Source organism: Nannospalax galili, unplaced genomic scaffold, assembly GCF_000622305.1.
Source record: "Nannospalax galili isolate Female #2095 unplaced genomic scaffold, S.galili_v1.0 scaffold49, whole genome shotgun sequence".
NCBI classification, from domain to species: Eukaryota; Metazoa; Chordata; class Mammalia; order Rodentia; family Spalacidae; genus Nannospalax; species Nannospalax galili.
In genome coordinates, this window is record NW_008359444.1 from 758,375 (window position 1) to 785,690 (window position 27,316).

General features: G+C 53.8%; 1 protein-coding gene across 2 annotated transcripts; it reads left to right on the plus strand.

Annotated features, from left to right (window-relative positions):
• Positions 1-3: 3 nt before the first annotated feature.
• Positions 4-21,886, plus strand: Pwwp2b (PWWP domain containing 2B). 2 transcript variants are annotated; one of them, XM_008823152.3, is made up of 3 exons: positions 4-128; positions 5,993-7,694; positions 18,375-21,886. In XM_008823152.3, the coding sequence occupies exons 1-2, from the start codon at positions 4-6 to the stop codon at positions 7,674-7,676; spliced, it is 1,809 nt and encodes a 602-aa protein (XP_008821374.1). In that variant the 3' UTR covers positions 7,677-7,694; positions 18,375-21,886. The 2 variants fall into 2 exon arrangements, with proteins under 2 accessions (XP_008821374.1, XP_008821375.1); XM_008823153.3 differs by having other exon boundaries at positions 5,993-7,389.
• Positions 21,887-27,316: the final 5,430 nt, after the last annotated feature.

Below are 27,316 nucleotides of genomic sequence, written 5' to 3' on the forward strand. Positions count from 1 at the left end.
AGCATGGAGCCGCGGGCCGGCTGCCGGCTGCCGGTGCGGGTGGAACAGGTCGTCAACGGCGCGCTGGTGGTCACCGTGAGCTGTGGCGAACGCAGCTTCGCCGGGATTCTGCTTGACTGCACGAAAAAGTGAGCGGGGCGGGGGCGCGGGCCCGGGACGCCTTGGGAGTCCCCCGGGACACTTCCTCGCCGCCCAAGGACCGGGTGCCGGCTCGGGGCGGAGCGGCGCAGCCCGGCTCACGCGTTCGGTTTCCGCCGGGCCCGGGTTTCGAGGCGCGCCAGCCGGCCGCCGGTCTGGGTGCGAAAGTGGCTCTCTCCCAAAGTCGCCGCGACTTTTGGGGCGGGAGAGCGCGCCGTCCTGCCGAGTGGGCTGCGGGTACCGGCCCCGGCGCGCGGGAAGCGGGGCCTGAAACTCTGCACATCAGCCGTAATTAACGCACTTTTCTTTGTTCAGACTCGCTGTTGAATTCGGCTGTTTGCAGAATTGCGATCTGTTCAAGGGGGTCATTTGCCTGGTTGCTCACCTGTCTGTCACTTAATGGAGATGCCCTATCTCTATCCTGGGTCCCTAAGGCCTACATGTAGGAGTGACTGTTGGGGAGCAGCCGTGCTGTCTGCGGCGTGTAGAAACACCACTGCGGGTGCAGGAGCCTCGCGGGCTAGTGGAAGATACAAGTTACTGGCCACTGCCCCTGCTGGAGGGGAGCAGTGGGCTCGGGTCCTCAGACCACCTGTGCATCTCTTGCAAGGGGCTCCTGCGCAGAGCAGCCTCCTGAACCACAGTGTCACACGGCAATGAGCTGTCACTGCCGGATAAATGATTAGGCATTAATCGGGCTGCGACTTTCTGCCCCTGCTGGGCTTTATTTTGGAAGTGGGAGCAGCCGAAGGCTCTGCTTTCAAATGCCCAACTTTTGCCCTTCGTAAAGTCCAGCTTCTCTTGGGTGCCGGGCACAGAGCAGAGCCCTTCCTCCTTGATAGTTACCCTGCTGACATTATGTCTTCATTAGATGTGCCAGAAGCCATTTATGCACAAGTCATGTGACTTAACATATGGCCTCCTGTGTGACTGGTGCCCCTCTCCTTTGGTTACCACCACAAGTGCCTACAGGATGGGGTGACATTCAGGGGTTGCAGAATAGCCACCTGAGGGCTGTCAGCAAGCCCTTCCCCCTGCTGATGGCTGCCCTGTCCTCCCTAGGTAGGTCTGCAGTCTCTCCCTGGAGGCCCTGCGTTTCCCTAGCACTCAGGCTCCTAGGTTTAGGATGAGGTAGGCTGAGGCAATCCCGGCTTGTGGCTGAAGATATCCACAGAGGTAGTGGGTTCCCTGCCCCGTGACCCCTGGCTAACTTGGTTTGCAATTCCACACCCCCTTCATGAAAAGAAGCAGACTGCCGGGATCCTCGGCTTGGAAACTGGCAGCTATAGGATGCGTGGGTGTGTGTGCTCCACGTTCTCCTGTAACCAGAAGCCCATGGAGCCAGGAGCTCAGCCTTGACAGGCACAACTCTGCTCCTCAGTGGCTCCTTCTGGTTTTGGTTGCTTCCATGTCCTTGCAGATAATCTGAAGATAAAGCTGCCCTCCCCTGTCCCTCTAGCCCTCCAAGGTTTGGCTTTGAAACTGCCCCTGCTTCTGTTCACGCTGGTCTTTCCCTCAGGCCACCTCTGGCTTCTCTTCCAGTGTTCTATCTCCATAGTTCTATGTGTTGAAAAGCTTATGTTTACAGCCCTACTTGTCAAGCAGGACAGTGCAGCTTACAAGCTGTCTGCCTGTTATTGGCAGTGGGAGTCTGCTTTCAACTTCCAAGGTCCACATGCCAGCCCTCCCTCCCTGGTGCCAGTTTCTCCTGAGGGCCCAGTGCCTGCTCTTGTCACCCATGGAGGCCTAGTCCCCGGATTTGGGCACTGATGGGCAGGGAAGAGCTCCCAAGTCTTATTTCCTCCCACCTCAGGGCAGCCTTTGGGACCCTGAGCAGCAGGTAAGTCACCATTGCTGGGGTGCTGGCACAGTTCATAGGCATTACAGCAACTTCCATAGTTTGGATACAGACCTGATGGCGTAGTTGTCCTTCTGTTCCTGATCATTGTGTGTCCCCCTTGCTGGGTTAGAACTGTTACCTGATGGCCTCATTTACATAGGCTCCTGGGGGGAAGCTGAATCCTCAGTCCAGCTGAGGCTGGATTCAGCCAGCATCAGCGTTTACCATGGAGTCAGTCTGGGAAGATGGTATTTTCTTCTTTGGTTTTCTTTCCTCTCTGCAGAGGGTCAAGGAGCTATGAGGGGACTGGGCCAAGGTCTTGCCCATAGTCACCTGGTACAGTGCTGAGTGCGTCCTTCCATTTACACTTTGAATCTGCTGCCTGACTGCTGAGCACCCTTAAGCAAGTTCTCTGCTTCTCTGGGTACCTGTGTGTTGTGCATTCCTGTATATTGAATGAGCAGCCACACTCTGCTGGGGAGTGGGCTGGATCTCCATAATCCCTACTTAGAAATAAATTTGAGAATCCCTTCCAAAGCCCCACTGGCCCAAGTCATGCAGGAAAGGGTGGGGCGGACGTTATTCTGTGGGTCGCATGTCTTTTTGAGGCCCTCAGGTGGGGTGACCCTGGCTGAAGGGTGGCCTGAGGACAGCAGAGGCCCAGGGTGGTAAAGAGCTGGCATCATCAGCCAGGCCTACTGACTCAGGACTTCTAGTCTGAGCTGTTGAGTCTTAAAATTGCCAAGTTTTGAGTCGCTCATAGTGAATTACCATTTACTGGGATGGTCGGGGTGACAACTTCTGTGACCAAGACTACAGCCACTGCCTGTCCCCAGGCTGAAGAGCACCAAGTTCTATCCTGGAATATTGCTGTTGTGGATGGAGGCTCAGCTGCTGTGGTTACTCCTGAGATGATCAGCTGGACACAGGGACAGTAATAGTGCTCAGATATCCCCTCTGCCCCCTAGGAGCTGGAGGGACCCGGATACCTTCTGTTTCACAACTGGTATACTGGGAGCCCTGGCTGGCATGCTTGTCTTGGAAGCTTTACCACAGAGATAGAGGCTAAGTGAGCATGGAGGGCCTGGGGTGGGATGGGCCTGGCTGCTAGGGGGGCTCCTAGGGCTTAGGGAGGGACAGAATTAATGCTATAAATCTTTGAGTCCCGGATGCTGGGAGCCCCACCCACTCTTCCTGGAGAACTGAGGTCAGCGCCCAAGGGTGTGGGGGCAGGTCCCATTGTACGCTTTGGGGAAAGGGCTGCTCTGGTATCTAGGCTGTGACTTGTCCTGACAGGTTGCTCACCATGATTGTATGATGTATGAGCCTGGGGGGGGTGGGGGGGGTCCCCTGTAGGCCTCTGTGTGCTCCGCAGTCCTGGGCAGCCCACCCTTTCCCTGCAGGGCCTTCCTGTTCCTGCTCTTGGAACACTAGTCCTGCTGCTCTCTGGCTGTCTGCTGGGCTACAGAAAGCCTGCAGAGACTTTTTATACCAAGCCCTGGTGAGCAGCCCAAGGTGGGGCCTTGGGTGTTTGGATTTGGGCCTTCCTGGGGCTGCAGGCTCCTGGCAACATGGCTATGTGGAGAAGTTTCCGCAGACTCCCGCCCAGCTTTGCACATCCGCATGCCTCTGATCCAGGAGCCTGTTGACTCAACCCTCAGGCAGCAGCAGGCTGGCCTCTGCCACCAGGGGGTGGGGGAGGAAGGTCCTAGGCAGACATGGTAGGGAGGGCACCACTGGGGCGCCAGCAACTCCATGAATCCTGAGTCTGCCCATGGATTTGGGAAGCCGGATGGAGGCGGCTGTAGGCAGGAGCAGCCCAGAGCTCTGGCAGGCAGCCAGAACTGTGCTGTTTCTGTCCACAAGCTGGCCTTAGCCAGGCTGCTCTGGGTGGGTGGCTGAGACATACCTGCAGGTGAGTCCCCAGGGACATAACTTAGCCACTGGTGTCCTGCTAAGGACTTCAGGAGAGGCCTTGTGCCCCCAGGACTACAGGTTCTTGCCAGAACACTTGTGCAGAACAGGAAAGTCTCTATGTCCCTGGGAGCCCCGTCTCTTTATCCCTTTTGGATCAGTGCTTTTTTGATCTGGTCCGCCATTAGAGCTTCCTAGACTTTTCAACCCTGCCTTGGTTACCCACCTTTTCCTGAAAACAGAAGTTCTTTGCTCTACCTGGGGGCTCCCCAATGATGCTATGCTGAGATTTGCTCCCGGTCCCCCCAGTTTTCTGCAGAGATAATTATATTTGGCTCTCATTCTGGTGAGTCATCCCTAGTCTTCAGGGTCCCTGGCCCACATGTCTGCCCTCTATCCAAGGTTAGCCACCCTCAAGGCTGCACCCATTCAGCAAGCCCTCTCCGTCCATTGTGAGCCCCGATTGGTTCACCCTGGCTCCAGGGCCACTCGTCCTCTCACTGCCAAGGCCTATTGCAGCTCCTGTGGGACCCACTACGCCAGAGGGACCTCTGCCCTTGAAACTGGCCAACTCTGCCATGGCCTGGCCTCACTGGGGTTGCTGAGCCTTGGGAGACACAGGCTGCAACACACCACCACAGGCCCCAGGTCAGAATTCAGCATTTGTTTTTCCCAGGGAGAGTGCCCTGTGCCAGAGCTGTCTCCATTCCTGGAGGCATTGAACCTGGACTTGACAGGATTGCTCAGCAGAAGCAGGTTTGACGGTCCCACTCAACCTCATTGTCCCATCTGTGAAGAGGGAATGTCACTGCTGGGCATCCCATGGAGCTGCTGAAAGATTGAGGGAGCTTAAGTACCCTCAGGGCCCCAGGCCTGGGGTAAGCTGTTCTGCTGTTTACCCACTAGGCAAGCCTTGGGTGTGGCCTAGGCAGGGGCAGGGCAGCAGCTCCAGGAAGGAAGAATGGCTGCCTGCTGCCAGGGCCATTGTCACTTCTGAGGGGCCGGTTTCTCTGGTCCCTGGACACTGGGAAGGAACCAGCTCAAGCCTGTGGTGGTGCCTGGCTCCAGGTTAGGGTCTGGGTTTGCAGCCAAGGGCTATGTTTCTATCCTCTGGGCCCTGAACAAGCAGAGCCCCCTGGAGTGCCATCTGCTACAGCACCTGACAGGCAGAGCACAGGAGGATTGGACAGAAGGGGATGCAGAGGAGAGGAAGGGCTGGAGGGAGTCCTCACTTCATGGCTTGGGTGACTGTGTAAGCTGGCAGGAAATGGGCTTTGAGAAACAACTCTCCACCCCAGTTCCTGGTCTGCTTTGCTGGCATGACTTTCTTGCTCTTCACTCCCTCACCAGGCCTGGATGTCCATTACCCTTACAGGGACACTGATGCTCCCAGCTTCTCTTTTCTTCTGCCAATATCCCCTCATTTGCGGGCCTGTGGTGGTGGGTCCTTGGGCAAGGTCCTGGGGTGACTGACTGTTGGCCCTTCCCTAGGGACCATGGAAGTAGCTGAGACCAACTGTGAGATTTTGGGAGGTCATAGAGCTTTGAGGGTCCTCCTTTGAGCCTCCAGCAGAGGCTTGTGGTTGTGACTCTGGATCTGGCCACATGTGGTTCCCACCCTGCAGACACAGACACGTTAGGTGCCTGGGACCAGGGTGCTCCAGAAGACATTCTTGGGGGTGAGGAGGCTTGCCTGGGAGTCCCCAGCTTCTTTTAGAGGGGAGGGAAGGGAAAGTGAGGTCCTTGGGCAGGGACCTGGGTTCTGTGGGTGCCGGTCATAGGGCAGGTGAACTCCTCAGACTAGGCCATGTCTCAGGATGCAGACGCTCTTCTTGAGCTTCTGGAAGCATTCTAGCCATAACTCCCCCTTCTCCTTTCTCTTGTGGCCACAGGCTCAGATTCCAATACTCTGTGACAAAATAGTAGTCTCCAAACCATATGCTACAGGCCATATGAGGGCCTGTGGGCCTGTTTAACATCGATCTACCACCTGGACCTGGATATACAGAGCCTCCCAGGCCTAGAGCTAGCCAGGTAGTAGGTTCTGGGCAAAGCTGGGGTCCTTACCACCCTCATTCTGATTTTGTTCCCTTTTACCAGGTCTGGCCTCTTTGGACTGTCTCCATCTACTCTGCTGCCTCCAGCTGATGACCCCTCTACCATTAGCTGCAATGGCCAGGTTACTGAGGAAGGGACTGGGGAAGCAATGCAGCTGGAGACAGGCTCCTTGCCTCCTCCCCACAAAGACAAGTCCCCAGAGGAGGAGCAGCCTCTCAAGACAGCTGGTCCTGAGCTGCCCCCACCCCTTGTACCACCTCTGCCTGTTGGTAGCCTACCTCCCTTCCCACCCTACTTTGAAGGTGCCCCATTCCCCCACCCGCTATGGCTGAGGAACACCTACCAGCAGTGGGTACCCCAGCCCCCACCCAGGACCATCAAGCGGACCAGGCGGCGACTGTCCCGCAACCGGGATCCAGGCAGGCTCATCCTGAGCACCATACGCCTGAGGCCACGCCAAGTGCTGTGTGAGAAATGCAAGAGCAACGTGAGTCCCCAGGAGGCCACCTCTGGCCCCCTGGCCACTCCCAGGGCCCGCCGGAGGCTGGGCAGTGGCCCTGACAGTGAGCACCGCAAGCTTGAAGAGCCAGAGGATGGTGACCGCACAGCTGCAGCCACCCCAAGGAGAAGCAAGAGGGAGAGACGGGAGGAGGACAGGGTCCCTGGGGAGCAGGTGCCACGGAGCCCCGTCATCAAGATCTCTTATAGCACACCCCAGGGCAAGGGCGAGGTGGTCAAGATCCCATCCAGAGTGCATGGCTCCCTGGAGCCCTTCTGCCCTCAACAGTCTCTACAGAATGGCAGCCAGGACTCGGAGGCAGTGAGGGATATAGAACCCAGGGGTAGTGGGGACCGGCCACCCAGTGGGCCTTCAGCCTCTATCCCTAAACTGAAGCTGACGCGTCCAGTGCCTCCCACCTCAGACCTGCCGCCTCCCAAAATCCGCCTGAAACCCCATCGGCTGGGGAATGGGGAGCGCGAGCCCTTGTACCGGGCTGAGCTAGTGGAGGAGCTAAATGGCTGCCCACGTGGCCACAGGGCTAGCTCTCCCTCCCTCTTTGCTGATGGCTCTACCCGCAAGCTGGAAGATTTGTCTTCTGGAAGTTCTGGTGAGGATGATGACCTCAAGAGGTTTCCCCAAGGTAAACCGGGACGAGCTGGCTTGACTTTTCTTGTTGATTGCCCTGAGAGGAGAGCAGATTGTGCCAGTGAATCTATGTGCAGCAGTGACAGCCTCGACGAATTGAAATCGTCTGGTTCAGAAGTGACATCTCCAGACACAGGGGACCTGTCATCCGGAGATGGTACCTCTGCACTTTCCTCTTCTGGTGATGCTCACCAGACAGTCCCTCCCCTCACAGTCAGACTGCACACTCAGAGCGTCTCACAGTGCGTGACTGAAGACGGAAGGACGGTGACCGTGGGGGACATCGTGTGGGGTAAGATTCATGGTTTTCCTTGGTGGCCCGCGCGCGTCCTTGACATCAGCCTTGGCCAGAAGGAGGACGGAGAGCCCTCTTGGCAAGAAGCAAAAGTCTCATGGTTTGGGTCTCCAACTACATCATTCTTGTCTATTTCAAAACTTTCCCCTTTCTCTGAATTTTTCAAACTGAGATTTAACCGTAAGAAGAAGGGGATGTATCGGAAAGCTATAACTGAGGCGGCAAATGCCACGCATCATGTGGCTCCAGAAATAAGGGAGCTCTTGACCCAGTTTGAAACGTAACTTTGGTTCCAGGAGCAGGTGAGTGTTGTGTTCACTGGGTGTCAGCTGTCCCTGAGCCAGCCGTCCTGAGCTTCTGCCCGCATCTAGCCCCAGAGAGCCAGCCATCAGGCTTGCTGCTTGGAAGGAGCTGTCCTAAACATTGTCCTTGTTGTTTCCCGTCATGGGTTCCAGAAGAGATGCTATAAAGGGTCCAGGCATCAGCTGTTCATGCTAGTTTAGTTGTGCAGCTGATTTTCAAAGGAGCCTTATGAGTCTTCTGCTAGGATTTGGAGAAAGGGATGCAGTTTGCCCAAAAGGGCTGGGAGAGTCCAGGGCGGGCCTTCATCTTCTGTCACTCACTAAGGGAGCTTCCTTCACACTTCCCAAATACTACTGGCCTTAGAGCTTTCTGCTTGTGGGTGTGCATGCCCTGCTGGCCAGGCATCTTACTGGCAGGAAGGAGGGAGGCAAGAAGAGAGCATCTTACTCTCCTGTGGGGCTTCGCCTCCCTAGACTGGCAGCTCCCTTCATCTCCCTTCTCCCTTTCTCCTGACTGCAAATGTGGTGGTTCCTGAACGCCTATCTGTGATCACCATGTAGGGTATCTAAAAACTTGCTGAGGGGCTGTGACCTACCTGTGCTTCTCACTGGCCCATTCACATCTGACGGCACCTCTCAGCTGTGTTGGCACCTTTCAGACAGGACTGGCCTAGGACTGGACATCCCTCATCCTGGCAGCATCACATATGGCAGCACCTGTGCCGTTCTTCTGAGATCGTTGGCCTAATGTGATCCAGTACGGAGACTTGGAGACCCAGTGACTGTAGGTAGCAGACAAGAGTAGCCCATCCCCCAGTTGGACCTCTGACTTGGTCTTGGTAACCTTTAGTGACTTGTCTGCCCAGGCCACCAACTCTCTCCACCAACATGGCATCATGGTTTCTTGGGTGATAGCCTGTCAGGCCTTACCAAGGCCAGCTGATACCTGGTTGGAGAAGGAGTCTGGAACACCCCTTATGCCTGTTCACTGATTTGTCATGTACATTGAGGGTCCCAGGGGAGGAAGTAGTACTGAGGGGTAAGTTTTGGGGCCAGCTCTGAGGGCCCAAGGCTATGGCCTGACCTCTTCCCTCTCCATTGGTCCCTGAATACACACATATAAACTCTTTTCTTTCCACAGCCAGGCTCATTTCCTTAGTTATGGGGCCCTTGTTTAGGATGAAGCAGATGCAAACAGGCTTGGGGAGCAGGAAGGGGGTGGGAATATTGCAGAAGCTTTTGCATATTGTAACCCAGGGCAACCTGGGCTGGTCAGAAAAAGGTCAGATGACTTGCCAGGTCCCCCTTGCTATATATATCCTGGCCCAGTGGGACCCCCACATGCAGCCATGTCCTACTGACCTGGAGCATTGTTCACCTGGCATTACCTTCCTGGGCCCCTCACCCTCTTACCCAGACCCTCTCTTCAGTGACCAGGCTCTGGCCTGGCTAAAGGCAGTTCAAATGAAGGTTGAGAATACCTCTCATATGCCCTGATCATGTGCCATAAGCCCAGCTCCTGGTGAGAGATACCAGCCTGGTCCTCACAACGTGGCTTTTAGTTCTGATCACAATGGCTGTGTGGACCCAGACGGTGACTGGGACAGCCACTCAAATGGACCCATGGGTTCTGGAGGTCCAAAGAGGCCTTAGCTGCACCTTGGAGAATGCAACCTTGTAGGTTCTGGGCTGGCCCTGTTTGTCTGGAAGCAGAAGAAAAATCTCACCCAACTGGTTTGCCTAGCCCCTGTTCTCTGGGCTGTGCCTGGACCAGCATGCACCCAGCAGCCCTTGGCCTTCTGAGGAGTACGGGGCATTGGGTCTCTGCAGCAGCCAAGTGCTCAGGGGTGCTTGCTTGACTGGCATTTTGGTTTTGTTTTCTAAGGGCTAAAGATGGAGAGGTCTCTTTCCTCCCTGGCAGGTCCAGTGTTCAGTAGCAATCAGAGCTGGTGTGTGCAGCAGGGACTTCCTGCTGTGTGAATTAGGGTCTCCTGGTAGACAAATTTGCTTTGAAGTGTCTATAGTGTTGTTGAAGATAAACCCCTCCAACTTATGCAGGCGAGGAACCTGGGAACCCAGCCCTCCCAAGCTGCTGAAATCCTGGTGGGGGACCCAGGGAGAGAGACTGGCCTGGACACCTGAGAACAGGCTGCCTAGGGCTAGAGCTCAGGTAGGAGAGGCCTGCTGGGAAGGTCAGCTATTGGTCTGGCTCACTAACTGGCGAGGTCTGGCCCTGCAGCTACCTGACAGGGACAGCAGCTCCTCAAATGTTTGGGGTATCTGTGCCACTCCCACATGTACTGGGAGCAGCCAGCAAGCATAGCCACATCTACTTCCTTCTGAGGGCACTAACTCAGCATCCCATCCCTGAGAGGCCCCTCACTCAATTTGATGGGTGTCCAAAGGCACAGCTGAAGGAGCTTCGTGTAGACACCCTACAGATTGGACAATGAGGGCAGGGGCTATGGCCCTCTCAGGGACTGCCTTGATCCAGGTATACAGGCTAGGCTGTCCCCTGGGTGCACACAGAGACCGTAGTTTCCTTTTCTGTCACCTGGGTGATAACTATACTGATTGTGGTGATTGGGTGGTGTGGGGACACTGGGCTTAAGAATGAACTGTAGGTAGCTGCCTTTGAAGGTGACTTGCCATACTTGCAGCTAGGCACCAGGGTCTGTTTACCCACAGGCTGTGGTGGGAGCTCAGCAGCTGGGGGGCAAGCAGCTTTTGGGGTTCCTGGGTATGGAAGCAGGGTGTATACCCCTGGTTGGACAGGGCAGGCTCCCTGTTCCTGCCCATGATGCTGCTTGGGGTCCTACAGGAGCTGACCACTCAGCTTTGTCCCACAGATGGAACTGGTGCTCCCCAAGCTTGGGGCTTGCCCACACCCAGACCAGGCAAGCCAGGATGATGGGGGATTGGTTTGAGGCCCTGTGCATGAAGCTGCAGTGCTTCCCTAGCCCTCGGTCCTGTCTTCCTCCTCTGCCTAGTCTGTCCCCGATCTCTACCCTCCAGTACTCAACTAGATCTAGTCTAGCAGGATGAGTAGAATCCTGGAGATGTCTGTGAGGCCCCATTCCCAAAACATGTGTAATCACATACACAAGCACTGGGAAGGAAGGGACAAGGGACTTGAAGCAGAACATCTGGTAGGATCTTGGAAGACTTTCTGGGAAAGGTGACTTGAACCAAGATCTCAGTGGTGAGCTAATCAGAAACTGGGGTGCGGGGGATTGTGAGAGGCAGTGCCAGGGTGGGTCCTGTTCCAGTGGTACAGACTCTGGCCTGACCCTTGGGTCAGGGACACCTAAAATACAGGACCCAGAGCAGAGAACAGGTCATTTGTGCTGAAACAACCCTGCTTTGAGAACAGGATGTGATGGGGCTGGGGCTGGGGCTGAGGTTGGGAAGGTGTCTCCTGGGGCCAGAGGGCACTGTTTTCCCTGCCCCACAATGCTCACCCAACCTCAGGGTGGCCTCAGTGGGCTGATGAGGTGAGGGAAGTATCTGAGGACTGTTTGGAGGTATCTCCAGTAGAGAGCCCAGAGCTCTGGTACTTAGGGCCAGGGGTGAAGGAATTCAGTATGACATAGGTGAAGACAGTGCTGTTAATGACAGAATGGGAGGTGGGGAACTGCTGTTGCTGGGGGAGGGGGGCAGGCTGGCACGGCTCTGTTCAGAGCCTCAGTGAGACAGGGAAGGTGACGGGAGAGACAGAGTGGTAGTGTGGAGGCAGGAAAAGGGTCTAGACAGGAATTAACTATCCTTAGAGAAAGGTAGCCATCTACGACCAGAGGGGAGGAGACCTTGGGGCTGACAGTGATGGGATGGGACTTTGCCTACTTTACACCCCAGCACCACCAAGAGGTGGGCAGGTACTGGGTTATAGCTGCTAAGTTATGCCTGGGGATTGGTGAGAGGTATACAACATACATACTCAGGTATCCTGGGAGCTGCAATGACTGATGGTGCCATGCCTCTGTTTCCCTGAGTGCCCAAGCCTTCCATGGACAGAGCTGCAGAGTTGGCAAGTAGCCAGTGCACTGTGCTTGGCTGCTGAGTGGACTGGAAGCTGTGGCACCTCCCTTCAGGGAAGATAGCCCATCCCCTAGGACATCCCAGGCCCCAGACATAGACATGTCCAACACTCCAGAGTGGCTGGGCTGGGTTGGGAGCGATCCTAGGGAATATAGCATGCCCTCCCTCCCTGTGGCTCCATGCGCTTGATGTTCTCCTTTGCTGGACTGTCATCTTCCGTGGAGTCAACTTGTCCCTGTGGCCACGGCAACAAACTGCCACAAAATAGGGACTATAAACACTTCCATGGCCTTTACAGTCAGAGTTCTAAAATCAACCCTTGGGCCCAGCTGGGTTCCCTCTGGAAGCTACAGGGAGAGAGCTGCTCCTCCAGCTTCCAGTGGCTTCAGGTGCTCCTCTTCTTCTGTTACCTCATAGCTGCTGCTGCTTGCTCAGTGTAGGATCATCAGCTGCCTTTCTAACAAGGACCCATGATGGCTTTTTTTTTTTTTTGTACAGGCTATCCCCAGCTGGCCTAGAACTCACTATGTAGACCAGGCTGGCCTCAATCTCACAGAGATCTGCCTGCCTCTGCCTCTGCTTCCAGAGGACTAGAATAAAAGGTATGTGCCACCATTCTGGACTCCATGATGGCTTTTGAGGCCCAACTATCTAGTCAGTATAATCTTAGAAATCTCGAATTGAGTTCCATATGTAAAAATACATCATAAAGATTGACATTCCCATAATCCAGACCATCACTAACTTGGAAGGCCATGAGGCAACCAGTTCTGGGAGCTAGACGGCCCCTGTCACCTTCTGCTTCTCCATGTTGGTTGATTCCTCCTGGAAAAATATTAAAATCTGGCGTTACAGGTGGTAGTACACTGTACCTGCCGGGTTGAGAGGAGAGTGTAACCCCAGACCCCAAATGTTCTGTGCAGTGCCCCTGACTCATACCTCCCCCATCCTCTCCAGCCTTTGACATGTTTACCTTATTTAGCACAACATTCTTGAGCTAAATGCTCAAACCAGCTCTCCTTCCTTCCAGAACTTCTGCTCCCAGGGATGCATTGTCAGCTGACTTTATTGCTTTCAGGGAATTTGGGTCCTCTGGGAAGGTTGTAATTATTTTGTTCCAGAAGGAAACTAAGGCCTGTAATTCCAGGCCTGCTAAGGGGCTCAAGTTGTCCCACCCCCTGGCTCCCAGTTGCCTGTCCCTGCTACTGCCTCTGGGTATCAGATGGGAGCTGGCAGAGAGGCAGGCAGGCAGGCAGTGTCAAGGAGGTAACTGGAAACAGCAGGTATTCAAGTGTATGGGGCATTACGGGCCCCATTCAGGGCCTCTAGATGCCCCTGGCTGTCTGTACATTTGGGGCCAAATGCTGCCTGTGTCCTGGTCTCCACTCTCAGTTCCGAATATTGATCACTGACCCCACCTGCTTTGAGCTCCATCTCACACACCCGTCCTTGGACTGCCCATCAGAAAGTCATTCTCTTTGGTCACTCTGGATCTTGAATTGAAGCTATCAAGATCCACAAGATCCTCTGGGCTCACTTGGTCCCTGGTGAGCTGACTGTGTCATCCCTACTCTACATTCTTAGGACCTAGCTGTCTCTCTGTGTGGGTGTGGAATGGTAAGATGTCTACCGAACCGCTGGGAAAGTGTTGTCCAAGCCGGTGCTTCCAAACACCACAGTGCTTGTCCAGTAGAGCGTCCCTCTGCCGCTTTGCTTACCCGCCTCAGTTACTTGGCTTCTTGGGTCCCAGGCCTGCAGTGACCACAGCGTCTACTAGAGGCCCTGCTTCCTGCCACACCCGCCACCTCAGTCTGGCCCACTCTGCACATTTTCTGGCCAGGGCCTTTGAGGCTCCCTGAGAGTCCAGGGCTGAGGGCAGGGATGCTTGCTGCTCCTGGCTTGCTCTTGCATCTGAGTTGTTTATTGACCTTTGCTGTTAACAAAACTGGGAATTGCCTTTTTTCTTTTCTTAAATCAAAGCCTTGACTCAATGATACAATAATAATGCAATTACTAATTTTGTATGTGTAAAAATGATTTGCTTTTAATAATGAATGTTATACATATGATATTTTACTTCATTATAATACAAGACAAGCCGGGCGTGGTGGCACACGCCTTTAATCCCAGCACTCGGGAGGCAGAGGCAGGTGATTCTCTGTGAGTTCAAGGCCAGCCTGGTCTACAGTGAGTTCCGGGACAGCTGGAGCTACAGGGAGACCCTATCTCAAAAAGACCAAAAAAAAAAAAAAAAAAAAAAAAAAAAAAAAAAAAAAAAGCAAGACAATAGTTTTAGGATGTAAAGCCACTAATGCCATTCACCAGGGTGGCTGGCCACCAAGGTTGCTGTGATGACGACAGTCTAGAATTTTCTTGCAGACCCCTGTGAAACTTACAGCACATGCCCACATTCTGTTTCAAAGTTCTAGGTTTTTAATCTAGTCTTGTTTTGAAACATTGAACATTTCAGTGACTCTCCTACCTGGCATCCCTCATGGTCCTTCCAGACCCTCCGGGGCCTGAATCCTACTCTAGGCAGCTTGTCCCTCATATTTCACCACAAGCAGGTTCATGAATGCCAACCTCAGAGACCTAAGCAGCACCACACACTCCTGCAGCCCCCGACACACAGAGAGCCTACCTGCTAGTCCAGGTTGTTCCTGTCTTTTCTATGGGGAGCCGAAGGGTGTGAGCCCCCAGCTTCCTTGGCTTGTAGAAGGCACGATCTAGGTGGGGAGGTACTCTAGGCTGAAGAATGGAGTGGGATAGATATGGTGCTCTGCAGAGTGCAGGTTTCTGGGGAGGCCTGGTGTCTTGAGATCTCAACAGAGTAACCTAGCTTGCTTTGCAATGCTGGTCATGGCTGGTAAGAGGTCAGCTCTCTGGGAGCAGGAGACGGAAGGCTCCTTTGAAGGCCACCTTGTGGAGCACAGAGCCCCAAGGCCAGGGACCATCTCCCCTCAAGGCCTGTTGTGCTTTCTCCTAATGAAGGTTTCCACTGCTGGCTGTTTACCAGGCCACTGTGGCTTGAGGGGGACTTAGTTCTGTCCCCCAGGGCTGGGTCTCTTTGCAGCAGAACACTGTATCGATTTGTGTCCCTTTCAAATCTTAAAGCACTTTAGAAAAGGCAGGAGGAGCGGTTTTCAGGCATGCTGTTCCTCTGTGAGCAAACCTGTTGCCCTCTTCACGGAGCTTGGCCAGACCTTGCAGGCGGTGCCAAAGCCATTCAGAGATTTACGGCTCCCTGGTCAAGGTGCCTGTCTCTTCTGAGATGTGCTCCTGCCTGGATGAAGGTGAGCCCATTGGCTGGGGATGGGCTACAATGGTGTCCTCAGGGCCTTGGTAAACTGCCTGGGTGCTGTGAGGGTTGTAGGGTATATTTTTACTGAAGCCCAGCGGGGGTGACAGGGCAGAGGCTCCTCAGCCCAGGACCTGTTTGCATGTGGCCTTCTGACTAGCATATGCCTCTTAGTTAATTCAGTCTTTCTTACCTTCAGGGCCTGGAGAGCCCGGGTCCTCTAGTTCTGCATATTCCTAACTGGTTTGTCATTGCTCAGTGTGTACACGGAGGCATATACACATACCCATACACGTACACAAGCACAGGATGAGCACATGTGCACACACTCACTGCATACAGTTTAAACAGAGGCCCATGTCCTGGATGTGGAGTAGGTGATGCTACTGTGGACCTCAGGACTAGACTCCAGCCTGTCTCCACTGCTCCATCTAGGAGTATTAGGTGTTGAATAGTGTCCCACCAAAATATAGGTGCAAGTGAACCATGGTACCTGTGAACATGACCTTATCCAGAAATAGAATTGAGCAGTCCAGTTCATATGAGGTCATGCTGATATAGGCGAGTCCCGGTCCCCTGTCTGGTGACAGCATGAGAAGAGAGAGGGCAGACTGGTACTGGAGGGGCCACATGCTGTCCTTCCCATTCTGATTGGTTAGGGTCAGGCCTTGCAGCCCACTCTGTCTGGAGACAACACAAAGGTGTGATGTCTGTGTAGGCCTCTGGAATGCCCAGCCTACTCTTATGTGAGGCTTTGAAGCTTGTCTTTAGAAGGGGCTTAAGGTTGGACTGTGCTTCAGGGTGGTTGTAAATGAGTGTCCAGGCAGTGTGGGAGACATGGGGCACAGGCTGGGGGACGGGGTGCTGGCCTGCAAGCCTTAAAGTTGGCAGCTGTGTGTGGCCAGGAAATGTTCTTTCCTCAGGACTTCTGAGAGAACGAACGCCACCAAGTAAGTCCTGACGGCTTCTTTTGCTGTAGTCTTCTGGGGTTTTTATTTTTGAGGCAGGAGTTTCACACTTTGTAGTGACCTGAAACTCACCATGTAGGCCTGACTGGCGTCAGACTTGCAGCAATTTTCCTGCCTCGTCCAAATGCTGGGATTAAAGTGTGAGCCACCATGCCTAGCTGGGTCAGGCCTTGACTTATGAAGATCTGTGTAGACATGGGCACCTCTACCACCTCCTAGTGCTCTTGGACATTGATGTTGCTGTGCTGACCTTGAAATGTCCCCATGGTCATCCTCACCTCTCTTACCCAGGGTCTGCTTTGGTCCCCCAGGAACCTGACAGGCACCGTCCAGGTGCATGCCCACCATCTGCTATCTGGCTGTATGGTGATCTGTGTGGCTTCAGGAGGTCTGAGAAGACCACGGCACCCAGAGGGGGTGTCAGTATGAGTCTTCCAGGCACCAGAATTCCCCCCAGAACAAACACACATCCTTCCTTCCTCCCTAGAGGGAGAGCACGAGGGTCCTGGGCACTTATCAACCCCCTGAGCTGCAGCGTGTTGACAGGGCTGGCCAGAGTAGGGTGTCTGATCCCCACTGAGCTAGTATGGTAGCCTGGGCTACAGCCCTACCAGGAGGAACCTGTCTGGCTCTCTGGTAAGACCTATCTGCCTCGGGGTTAGAAAGCTTTGATTCCTACTTAACCTTAAAGGAAGATGCCCCCCAACACACTTTCTATTCAGTTAGGTTTTGTGTGTATCATTGTTCCACAGTGTCATTTTTTTAAGTCTGTAATACAAAGTGGGCCATTAAGAAAAAGACCATCTCCCTGTTTCTAATTTGTGTCCAGATTCTCGTTTTCTTTTCAATTTTTAAAAATTGTGTGTGTGATGTATACATGTGTGAACATGTGTACTTATGTTCACATGTGTGAGGGCACATGTGTATGCAGGTGCATGTGCCCAGGGTTGACATTGGGATCTTCCTCAGGGACCCTACTTATATATTGATTAAGGCAGTCTCTCACTTGTACCCAGAGCTTGCTGATTCAGCTAGTCTGGCTAGCCACTTTGCTCCAGGGGTCTTGTGTCTGCCTTCTGCTTTGGGGATTACAGGCAGTCACCATGCCCATCTGGCATTTACATGGCTGGCAGGGCTCCGGCTCCAGGCCTCACCTTTGCACGACAAGCACTAAACACACTGAGCCATCAGAGCTTTGCTCTCCACAGCTGGTTGTGTCCTTACTTCCTGTCTGGTGTAATAATCCCACCACTTGTCCACCCACAACTCTGAAGAGAAGTCCCTCAGCGTTTTAGATATGTAAAGTATTCATTTTAACCTAATACTGCTGTGTTGACACTTCTTGAAAGCACTGCAGCTTAACACAGCAGTGACCAGGTTGGAACTACAAAGTGGCTGTACCCATGAACTGGACACCTGAGGCTGGTGCCATATACTTCCCCCCTTTCTCTAGACACACAAACATACACAAATGCACACATATACAGACAAGCACACATGGCTACATACACATACACAGTTACACATACATGCATACACATACACCTAAATATACATACCTACATACACACATGCACAAACACTTGTATACACACACTCATACACATATTTATACACATATACACATGTACACATATACACATAAACACAGCTACACACAAATACAAATGCACACATACACATGCTCACATATACACAAACATACACAGACACACACAGCTACACATATACAGCTATACACATATACACCTAAATAGACATACCTACATACACACATATGCACACATACATATACATGCACATACCTACGCACATGCACATGGACATATATACACACAGCTACATACACATACAGACAGACACACATACCCAACCTCATCATTGCACATGCACATATATACACACAGCTATATACACATACAGACAGACACACATACCCAACATCATCATTCCTATATTCAGAGTCTGTCCTCCCTCATCCTGGGGGCCGCTGTGTCAGTAGGATGAATCCTGGTGAATAGGGACCCTGGGGTTCCCTGTGCACTGAGTTCATGGCTAGAACAGCAGACTTTCCCCCAGTGTCTGGCCTTCCTGCTGAACTTGGTGCTAATCCTGTGGCCTAGTTCCATCTAATATCCTCCACTTTCCTCAGGCATGGCTGAGCCATGGACACCAGAAATTGTGGGACCCAGGGAGGTGGGACTCATGGACCTGCTGGGAGAACTGGGCAGCCTTTGAGGTCCTGTCAGAGCTGTGGAGTCCAAGAGAGAAGGCTGAGAGCCTGGGGAAGGTGCTCTGACCTGGCGCTTGGACCCTAGGCTTCTGTTGCCAGCAACTGACCCCTTGATAATGTGTGCCCTTTCTGCTTCCCTGAAGGTCATCAACAGTGAAGTGCAGCCGCTGTCCTGGAACTTCTGGCCTCCGTCTGAGGGGCCCATGTGCCTCTGGCTGGGTGTGTGCGGAAACATGCTGGGCACAGTGGTCGACCTGACTCAAGGTCCCCAGAGGAGCACATGTGCACAAGGAGGGGCCACGGCTGGGGCACCTGGCTCCTCTCAGCTGAATGTATCTGTTCCCAGGGCTCAGGCTGCAGCATTCCTGGCTGGGAAGTGGCCTGGAGTTTGGTGACATGTTTGCTGCTTCGTGTGCCAGCAGCCTCCAGCTTAGGCATCCCCATACAGAAGCAGGGCCCTCTGCCCAGCCTGTGTGGCTGCTGGTGTGAGTACTGCCCAGCCACAGAGCGCCCTCCCAGGTCTGGCCTTGGCTGCTCAGCTTGAGCTACCCTGCAGGCTGGAGAAAACCAAATTGCACGTATGGGGTCCTCCTTCCTCAGCCCCGGGGTGCAGGGTCTCTGTGCACTCGAGGGCCAGGACCTACCTGCATCTCCCCCATGTTCCCCTCAGAGCATCAAAGCGTTCCTGGGCTCCCAGCCCTGGCCTGCAAGAGCACCTCGTTGGAAGGTTGCTATGTTGCCAGTACTGGGAGGGGGAGCGGGAGGGCAGACCTGAAAACAGGCCTCAGGTTAGGAGAGACCAGCTCTCCCCTGTGAGGCCACATTCCTTTCTCCTCTGTTACTTCTAAGACCCAAAAGAAAACAGAAAGAAAAAGGAAACTGCTTCTTCTACTTCTTTGTTTAAACATGAAGAATAAAGAGAGGTCCGTGTCAAGGCTCTGGCCTGAACAGTCACAAAGCTGCACCCATGTCTGCCTGACCTGTGAGAGGTTGAAGTCCTTTTGTGGAGGAGAGAAGGGCTATGGCCCCTGTCAAGATGGCTCTTTGCCTCTCATGGCTCATCATCACCTGACTGGAGGCAAACTGCAGCAAGCCCCATTCTGCTCCAGGTGGCAGTTCCCACGTCCTGCCTTGCAACTCCCTCCTGGTTTCCTGTTCACCCTTGAACTCCCAGCTTGGGCCTGGAGTAGTTTGTCTGCTGCGGAGCCCTCTCTCTCTGTGCCTCCCTTAGCTCTGTCAGACCTGAGGGGCATCCTGAGGCATGGCAGCGGCTTTGCTCATTCCTCATTTTGATGGAACAGTCTGGGTTCTGAGGGTGCCACAACCCTCAGAAGGAACTGTGGGTAGGACAGGGACTGTGGTCTTCTCCAGGAGAAGGGGCTCAACTCAGATCCATCACTGCCTGGCCCCGTGATTGCTCTCTTGGTGTTTGCCCAACACTTTCGAAACAGCAAATCTCAATCTCCCCAGATTCAAATCCCCCAGAAGGAGGTGACATCAGCTACTCAGCCCTGAGACCACACACACACACCACGTCCTGTTTTTCAGGATTTGGGTTCCCTCATCTTGGGGGGTGGCTATGTCAGAGGATGTATCCTGGTGAATGGGGGACTCATGTTCCCTATGTAGTGAACTCATGACTAGAACAGGAAACCTTCCTCCAGTGCCCTAGTGTCTGGGCCTGGGAGTCTTTGAAAATACATAGTGCATACCTTAATTCCAGCACTTAGGAGGCAGGGGCAGATGGATCTCTGTGAAATTGAGGCCAGACTAGGCTACAGGGAGACCCTGTTTCAAAATAAAACAACCTCCTCCCTGGCCCCCAAATGCATAGCCGGGGGTGGGGACTCTACATGAGGGTGAGGGGACTGAAGGAATGCGGGCAGCCAGGCTTGCCTTTGTGCCCCCCCTTGAGGCTGTGACAGTAGGAGTTGCCCCCAACTTTCCCTTCAACCTAGGAAGGCTGAGCTTTTGTTTCTGGATGATCAGGGCCTGGGAAGCCAGACTTGCTGCTGCAGATGGGTGGTGGTCACACCACACTGGGTCCTGAATTGCTGCACTTCCTCCCAGGGACTCCCACAAAATCCTGCACTGGGAAAATTCCTGCTTCCAGTTAGCTTAAGCCCAGGGGACCCTGCTCCCTAGGTTGCCTAGGGCCTGGGACAGGTTTTCATCTTCAGGAGGCCTGCTCTACTGGGCAGAAGGGTGAGGGTATATCTCGCTCTAAAACAAACACAACTACGCAAGGCACATTTGGGCTTTTCTGTGGAGTGATTTATACATCCATCTTTAAAAACTTTAGGTCAGGGCCAGGCATGGTGGCATGCCTTTAATCCCATCATTTGGGAGGCAGAGGCAAGCAAGATCAGCTTGGTCTACGTAGCAAGTTCCAGGTGAGTCAGGGCTGTACTGTGAGACCCTGTCTCGAAAACAACAAACAAGAAAGACCGCTGGCACCTGTCCCAGACCCCGGGCCGGGGGAACGGAGTGGCCTTCTACTGAGGATTGAAGAAATAAGTCGGCACCATGTGTGAACACTGTGCCCGGAGGTCTCCAACAGCAACTCAGAAGGCTGGCTTTGCCCTCTGTCCATAGCTATCTTTGGTACCCATATTTCTGAACCACAAGTTCTGGATGAGGCCAGCAGGGTCTAAGGGGGGCAAGACCAACTCCCTCAGCAAAGTAGAAGAGGGTTCCTCATGCACTCTGATTCCAGACATCATCTTTCAGCCCAGGAAGACACTGTCTTGGGGGCCCATGGTTTAGCCTTTCTGCTAGGGGAATTGCGGGTCCAGGAATACTCGCCACTGGGCAGCACCTGGCCACACACATGGCCTTCATCAGGCCAGAGCTTCTGACAAGATTTTAGGCCAGTGATAGTTGCATGGCCTAGTGTCTGAAAATGAGTCCTTCCACATCAGACCAGTTTGAGACCAACTTCCAGAACCTCGGCTTCTGGACCTCAGGATTGGATCAGGGACTGTCCATCCACATATGCAGAGGGCTCTGCAAGTAAGCTTCCCTGCCTGGTAGATCTCAGCAGTCAGCCCTGGGCACCTCATCCTAGAGAACTGAGAGGTTTCAGTGAAAAGTCCCAGGGTCTGGCGGTGCCCTTTGTGGTAGCCAGGGACCCTGGGCCTTGACCGAGAAGGGTAGAAAACACTACCTTAGACCCTCAAGCCCAGCTCCCCAGTGCACTGGGGAGTCCTCTCTCTGGAACAAAATGAACATTTGCGTGTCTGGTTCTTCCCAAACTTCAGGTCCATGAAAGCCCCTCTCATGTCCCTGGTAGCACTTCCTAGGGAGGCCAGGGGATTGTCACACGGATGTCTCTCTGAGGGATGGGCCTGTCCGGCTATCCAACTGTGACCCTCATGCCACCTGATCCTACTCAGGGAAACCTTCTTACCCTAGGTTGGGGCCCCTTGGCTGCACACAAGATTGTTGCCCTCTTAAGCTGCCCACTGGCTCAGAGGCCCAAGGCGCTAAACCTCCTTGGAGGAGTGGTCAGTACAGAGTCTTCGAGTCCTGAACTTGCCTGTACGCCCTAGCACCCACTCCCGGCCTGGGGACAACAGCAGTCCTTGGGTATGGCAGAATGTAGATAATGCTTCTGATCTAATTAAAAGTACAGGCAACTTTTAAAAGCCATTAAGATTGTCTTTGTAAGCAGCACGTTAGTAATGTTTTCTCCTCAGTTTCATTTCATGCTAGCACACAGGAGGGCCAGGGGGAATGGGGGAGCAGGGCCCTCCTCCTTCTAGGCTGACACCAGGCTAGGAGGCTGAGGCTATGGATGGGCTGGCCCATAGCAAGGTGACCCTCGCTTCTTCTGCTCTCTAGGTGATACCCCTCTTTGTCCTGATGACCTCTCCCCTGGAGAAATCCTGACACAAAGGCTGTAGAAAATGGGTGGCCAGTTCCCCATATGGGGGCCTGGAGTACTCAGCACAACAGGCTCCATCTGGTCAGTGGTGGGTAGGCCACTCCTTGTGGCCCTCACAACTCAGTTGCCCTGGGTGCCATGCTGTGCTTGGCCTTGCATGACAGACCCACTGTGGCCTCCAGGCTCTGTTCTCTTGCACAGGTACTCTGATCTGACACACAGAGAGGCAGGCCAGGATGAACCTGTCCCTGTTCTGCTCACTGCTCATGAGCTGGGGGAGGGGGTAACTTGGGGAGGGAACGTCCAAGGATGTGACTTGAGGAACAGGTGCTCAGGGTCTCAGTCACCAGTCAGGCTCTGAACTACAGAGCCAAGTGACCTCAATGTGAGTTTGGGGACATAGCCAGAGGGAGCTGATGCTGGGGCCCTTCCTGCTCCCAAGGACCTCCAGTAGGCAAGAGCTGGTCCACTCAGAACAGAGACTGGCTCAGCCTCCTCAGTCATCTACCCTGTGGTCCCCCCTCCCCAGAGAAGCTCTGACTACTTCACCTTCAGAGGCAGGTGGGTGTGTGGAACGCAATATGGTGAGACTCTAGCCATTTGGGGGTGCTAGGGTAGCCCCTTCCCAACACAGTGGCACCGTAAGAGCAGGCTCCACCCCACTAGTATCACCCACTGTTCTTCACATGAACAGCCATGACATGACTCTTCCATAACCAGCTCTGACTGTTATCTCCTCTCTCCATCACGGGTGGCCATCGGTCATGTGCTAAGGCCAGCTATCGCTGCTGTTATACACAAGAGGCTGGATGGGGGATGACATGGGGAACAGGCCAAGCATACTCAGGGACTCTGTCACTAGCCTTCCCCTGACTAAGCTCCCTTTTGTTCCTCTACACCCTGCCCCCATCAGTCTCCTCTATCCCCCTACCTCCAGCTAACAGACAGGGCACGTCCTCACCTGCCTGTTCAGTAGCCCTGGTAGCCATGGGTCTGTGGCCTGGCAATGTCAGGTAGTGTGAGGTTGGATAAAGTCTTGGACCTCAGAGCTTCTGGCCCTAGGACTGCCCACTCTGCCTCCCTTTCTGCCCCGGCCTGGCCCTGTGCCCTGTTGGCTTCCTCAGCATCCCTGCCCCTCTACGTGCAGAACCCTGTGACCACCCCCAACACAGCTCAGCCCTCCTGGGTCTCATGGCTAGGAGGGAGTGGGAGGGGCAGGGTCAAAGTCCTCCCTGTGGGCTGGACACATGGCCACACCACAGGCTCCACTTTAGGCCTGGGGCCCTACATCACAAATGGAGAGACAGAGGCCTCCATTTCCCAGCTAGCTCCTGGTCTCTGTCTACTGGATGGAAGGCCTCCAAACCTGGACACTTCCAGACACTGCTGGATGGTGCCATACACGTGTGGCTTCTTTTTCTCTGAAGTGTGTTGGCAGAAAATTAGTAAAATAGAAAGAAGATAAAAGTGATGAGTTCTGCCCGCTGTGGTTCTACTGCCTCTTCCAGGGAGTCCTCTGGGCATTCACAGATGTTTGCTCTCCAGACCTGGCCTCCTGCCAAGAGGCTTGGCCTGGCTCTCTCTTCCATGCTCCCTATAGCTCCTCATGTCCTGGGGCTCCCCTGCTGCCTGCCTGGCCCTGGGGTCCTCACAGCTCCCTGATATTGTGGGTATCTTGCCTCTCTGGACACAGGAAGAGGCGCGACCTGGCTAGAGGTGACTTCGTGGGAGCCTTCCCTGCCCCATCTCTGTCTGCCACAGTAAGGAAAGAACGGGAGGAGGCGAGGCACAAGCGAGGGCTGGATGGCCAGGTTGGGCCTGTCCCTAGCTGATAGTGCAGTCATCTGTTCAGGAGAGTTAAGCTGTTTTGTGCCCCAGAAAACCAAAGAAGCTTCCAGAGCTGACCAATGCCCAACCAGAAGGAGGGGCAGTGGCTGGCAGGGAGCTGCCCACAGGTCTGATCCAGGACTGACTTCCGCCTCCCACAGATTCTGTGGGTTGAAGGAAGAGTTAACGGCCCCTCCTGCTCCTCATAGGTCTATGGTTGTTGCTGTCACCAGCCCAGGCTCCCTTCCTGCCTCCCCCCTTGGAGGCACCAACCAGCCTCTGCCCCAGCTGGTTTATTTTTAGCTCCTGCCCTGCCTGACACTGTCTTGGATTTTTCACTGGGATCTGCAGAGGCCCCTCCCAGGGCAGCCAGGCCCTGACCAGGGTAGGGCACAGGGAGAGCTTCCTTTTGATTGAATTGAGGTGGCAGGACAGTGGTGCTCCCATCTTTCCTGAGCATGGCTGCATGGAGCCTAGAGACGGAGCCTGGGAAAGGGGCCCAAAGAAGCAGATAGCAGGACAGGATTGGTGTCCACAGCTGGAGGGGGCTGCACGGGCTGGGGAGCTGGATGGTAGTCCAAAGGGACCAGGGAGGACCAGGACTGGGCCCAGTCTCTAGGAGCTGGGACCATAGAGGTCTGAGGGTAGACACCAGGACAGAGATGGAGGCCCAAAGAGAGAACAGGGTTATGTAATGACTGTAAGAGAGACATGAGGGAAAGACCCACATGGGGGAGTGGGGGACAGTCCCACACAGCAAGGAAGAGGAGGGGCTGGAGCAGAGAAACCAGGCTGTCCATAGCTTCTGGAGCACAGGACTGGGCTTGGTTCCCTATGCCCCCAGGCAGCCTGGCAGAAAGACTGTGTCCCTGCACAGGAGAGAGTTTGGAGGAACTGTAAGTCTCACACTCAGCAGGACATGCACACAGCAGGGCCTACCTTGGCACAGACCTATGTAAGTCATACAGCTTACCCAGAAGGACCTGGGAAGATCACTGGGAGGTCACAGGAGGCATATCCTGCTCCCCAAGGCTTGTATGGGAACAGGAAGGCCAGAACCCAGCAGCTGGCACAAGCAGTGAAAACACCAGGTCATGGGGCCCTGCCCAGGACCTTGTCAAATCTTAATCTCCCTTGGTGACCACTCACCACAGAGACCCATCCCAGCTACTTGTTTGAGAAGCTTTCAGTGAAGACTCGGCAGAGCAGCAGCAGGGCCCTATGATCCCCTTCCAGGCTTCCATCCCCAACTCTGGGGACACTGAAAATAAGTCTCTCTTAAAAATATACATTGCAAATCCAGGTAGGCGGCATATTCTTATAATCCCAGTACTTGGGAGGTGGAGGCAGGACAATCAGGAAGTGAAAGTTATCCCTTGGCCAGATAGTTCCAGGCCAGGCTCTCTCAACAAAACCCAAACCAGAACAAAACAAAAAGCCAGGCTTTCTGAGATGAAACGTATACCATGTGATTCACTCACCTGGCTGGTGCGGTGTTCAGACACACACACAACATCATAGCCCGTTTTTGGATGGCACCTCATCCTTAGAAACCCCATACCTTTTAACTCTTTCGTCCTCCCCAGGCCCTGGTGAGCACTACTCTGATTTCTGCATCAGGAGCCAATCTGTCCTAGACATTCATGTCCCACATCCATGGAGTCCCAACACATGGTTTGGGGTCTGACTTCTTTCACTGAGCATGTTTTCAAGGCACATCCACGTTAGTGACATGCATTGGTGTCCTTTTCCCTTTTAAGGCTGAGCAATGTTCTGTCACATGGGCGTGCCACGTTTTGATGGAATATTTGTTTTTCTGAAGTGCTAGAGATTGAACCCAGGGCTATGCACACACTGAGCAAGCCCTTTATCTCTAGCCACAACCCCTACAATTTGCTGACTAAGGCTCTCATTAGCTAACACTGGGGCACAGGTTTCTGTGTGGACATGGGTGTGTGCCTGGAGGGGTCGTTGGGTCCTGTGGGTCATGGATTTGGGTTGTCTTCAGGCAGGAGTCATGAGGGTGACCTGCAGTATTAGATGTATTCCTGTCAGAGAGAGAGAGAGAGAGAGAGAGAGAGAGAGAGAAGAGAGAGAGGAAGAGAAAAGGAGAGGGAGGGGAGGGGAGGGGAGAGAGAGGAAAGGGGAAGGGGAGAGCAGGGAAGGGAGAGGGAGAGAAGAGGAGGGGAGAGGAGGAGAGTCTAAGCTACACCGCTGGCTCCAAGGTCTCACCTGGGCTTTCTCTTTCCCATCCAGATTCCTTGGCATCCAGCCCATGCCACCAGACCAGCTGCTGAGGGCAATCATTAGGGGGTGGGGACCCCAAAAGGAGGGCCAGCCAGGCACTCCAGGTACCTTGCTGCAGGCATTCTGCTCAGAAGTGCCTTAGACTGAGGGATAAGGCAGGAGGCCCACTCCTGCACTTTGTCTCTGGCTTATGTCCTCTTGCCTTTGGAGTGGGACCAAGGCAGGCACTCCTGATCCAGAGGCATGGTCTCCCTTGAATAAGCTTTCTCCTGTGCAGTTTGAGACCAGTCCACATGCCCCAGCCTCTGTAGTGAGCAGGAAGCAGGCAGGGTCTGAGCACCTGACTTCCTCCTGCCCCTTTCAGCACTGTCCACACTGGTCCTGATGGGTCCTCTCTAGTTTTATTTCGTGTGGCTTGGTTTCCGTAGAAAGCGGACCACAGCACTGCTCAGCGCCCAGCAACTGGCCATAAGTGCTCTGCCTTACAGGCTGTTTTGGGAAGCTCCTGCTGACTGGCAGCATTCCTATGAACAACGCGCCTCTTCTCGGCTTGGCAGCGGTCTCCTCACACATTGTGCGTTTTCCCTTGAAATGTTTAATGTGCTGAAGTCTAGCTTCAATCACATCAGCTCGAACGCAGACTAATCACTTAGCCTGATTGTTGGACTGCATTTGGCTCTGGGATTTTAAAATACTGAAGAAAACAATCCCATCAAGCTATGTATCCACAGCCTGCAGCACAGCTGATCTTTCACAGGAAAATGTGTTGCCCTCTCTGGGGCTTTGTGGTTGGGTTAGTGTTTACTGGGAGTGGAAACTGTTTTACCCACCAGGGCAGAGTCTAGAATGCTAGGCAGATGTTAAATATTGATGCAGAAACTGAAAATACTTCGTCTCTTTCCAGAATTGAACCTTTCGGTTTAATTACTGTGATTGTAATGGCTGAAGTTAAGTCATGTGTGCATTCAGAATGGAAAACAGTTGTTAGGAAATAATTTCAAATTCTCATAGCTGGGAATGGAGCATAGCAGCTATGTCAAAGGCAGGGCTGCTTGCTGATTCTGGGCACATGTGTGGAATTTTGTGTGTGTGTGTGTGTGTGTGTGTGTGTGTGTGTGTGTGTGT

Coding starts and splice junctions, on each gene's coding strand:
- Pwwp2b (XM_008823152.3), top strand. CDS start 4: ATGGAGCCGCGGGCCGGCTGCCGGCTGCCGGTGCGGGTGGAACAGGTC. Junction 129..5,992: donor CTGCTTGACTGCACGAAAAA/GTGAGCGGGGCG, acceptor CCCTTTTACCAG/GTCTGGCCTCTTTGGACTGT.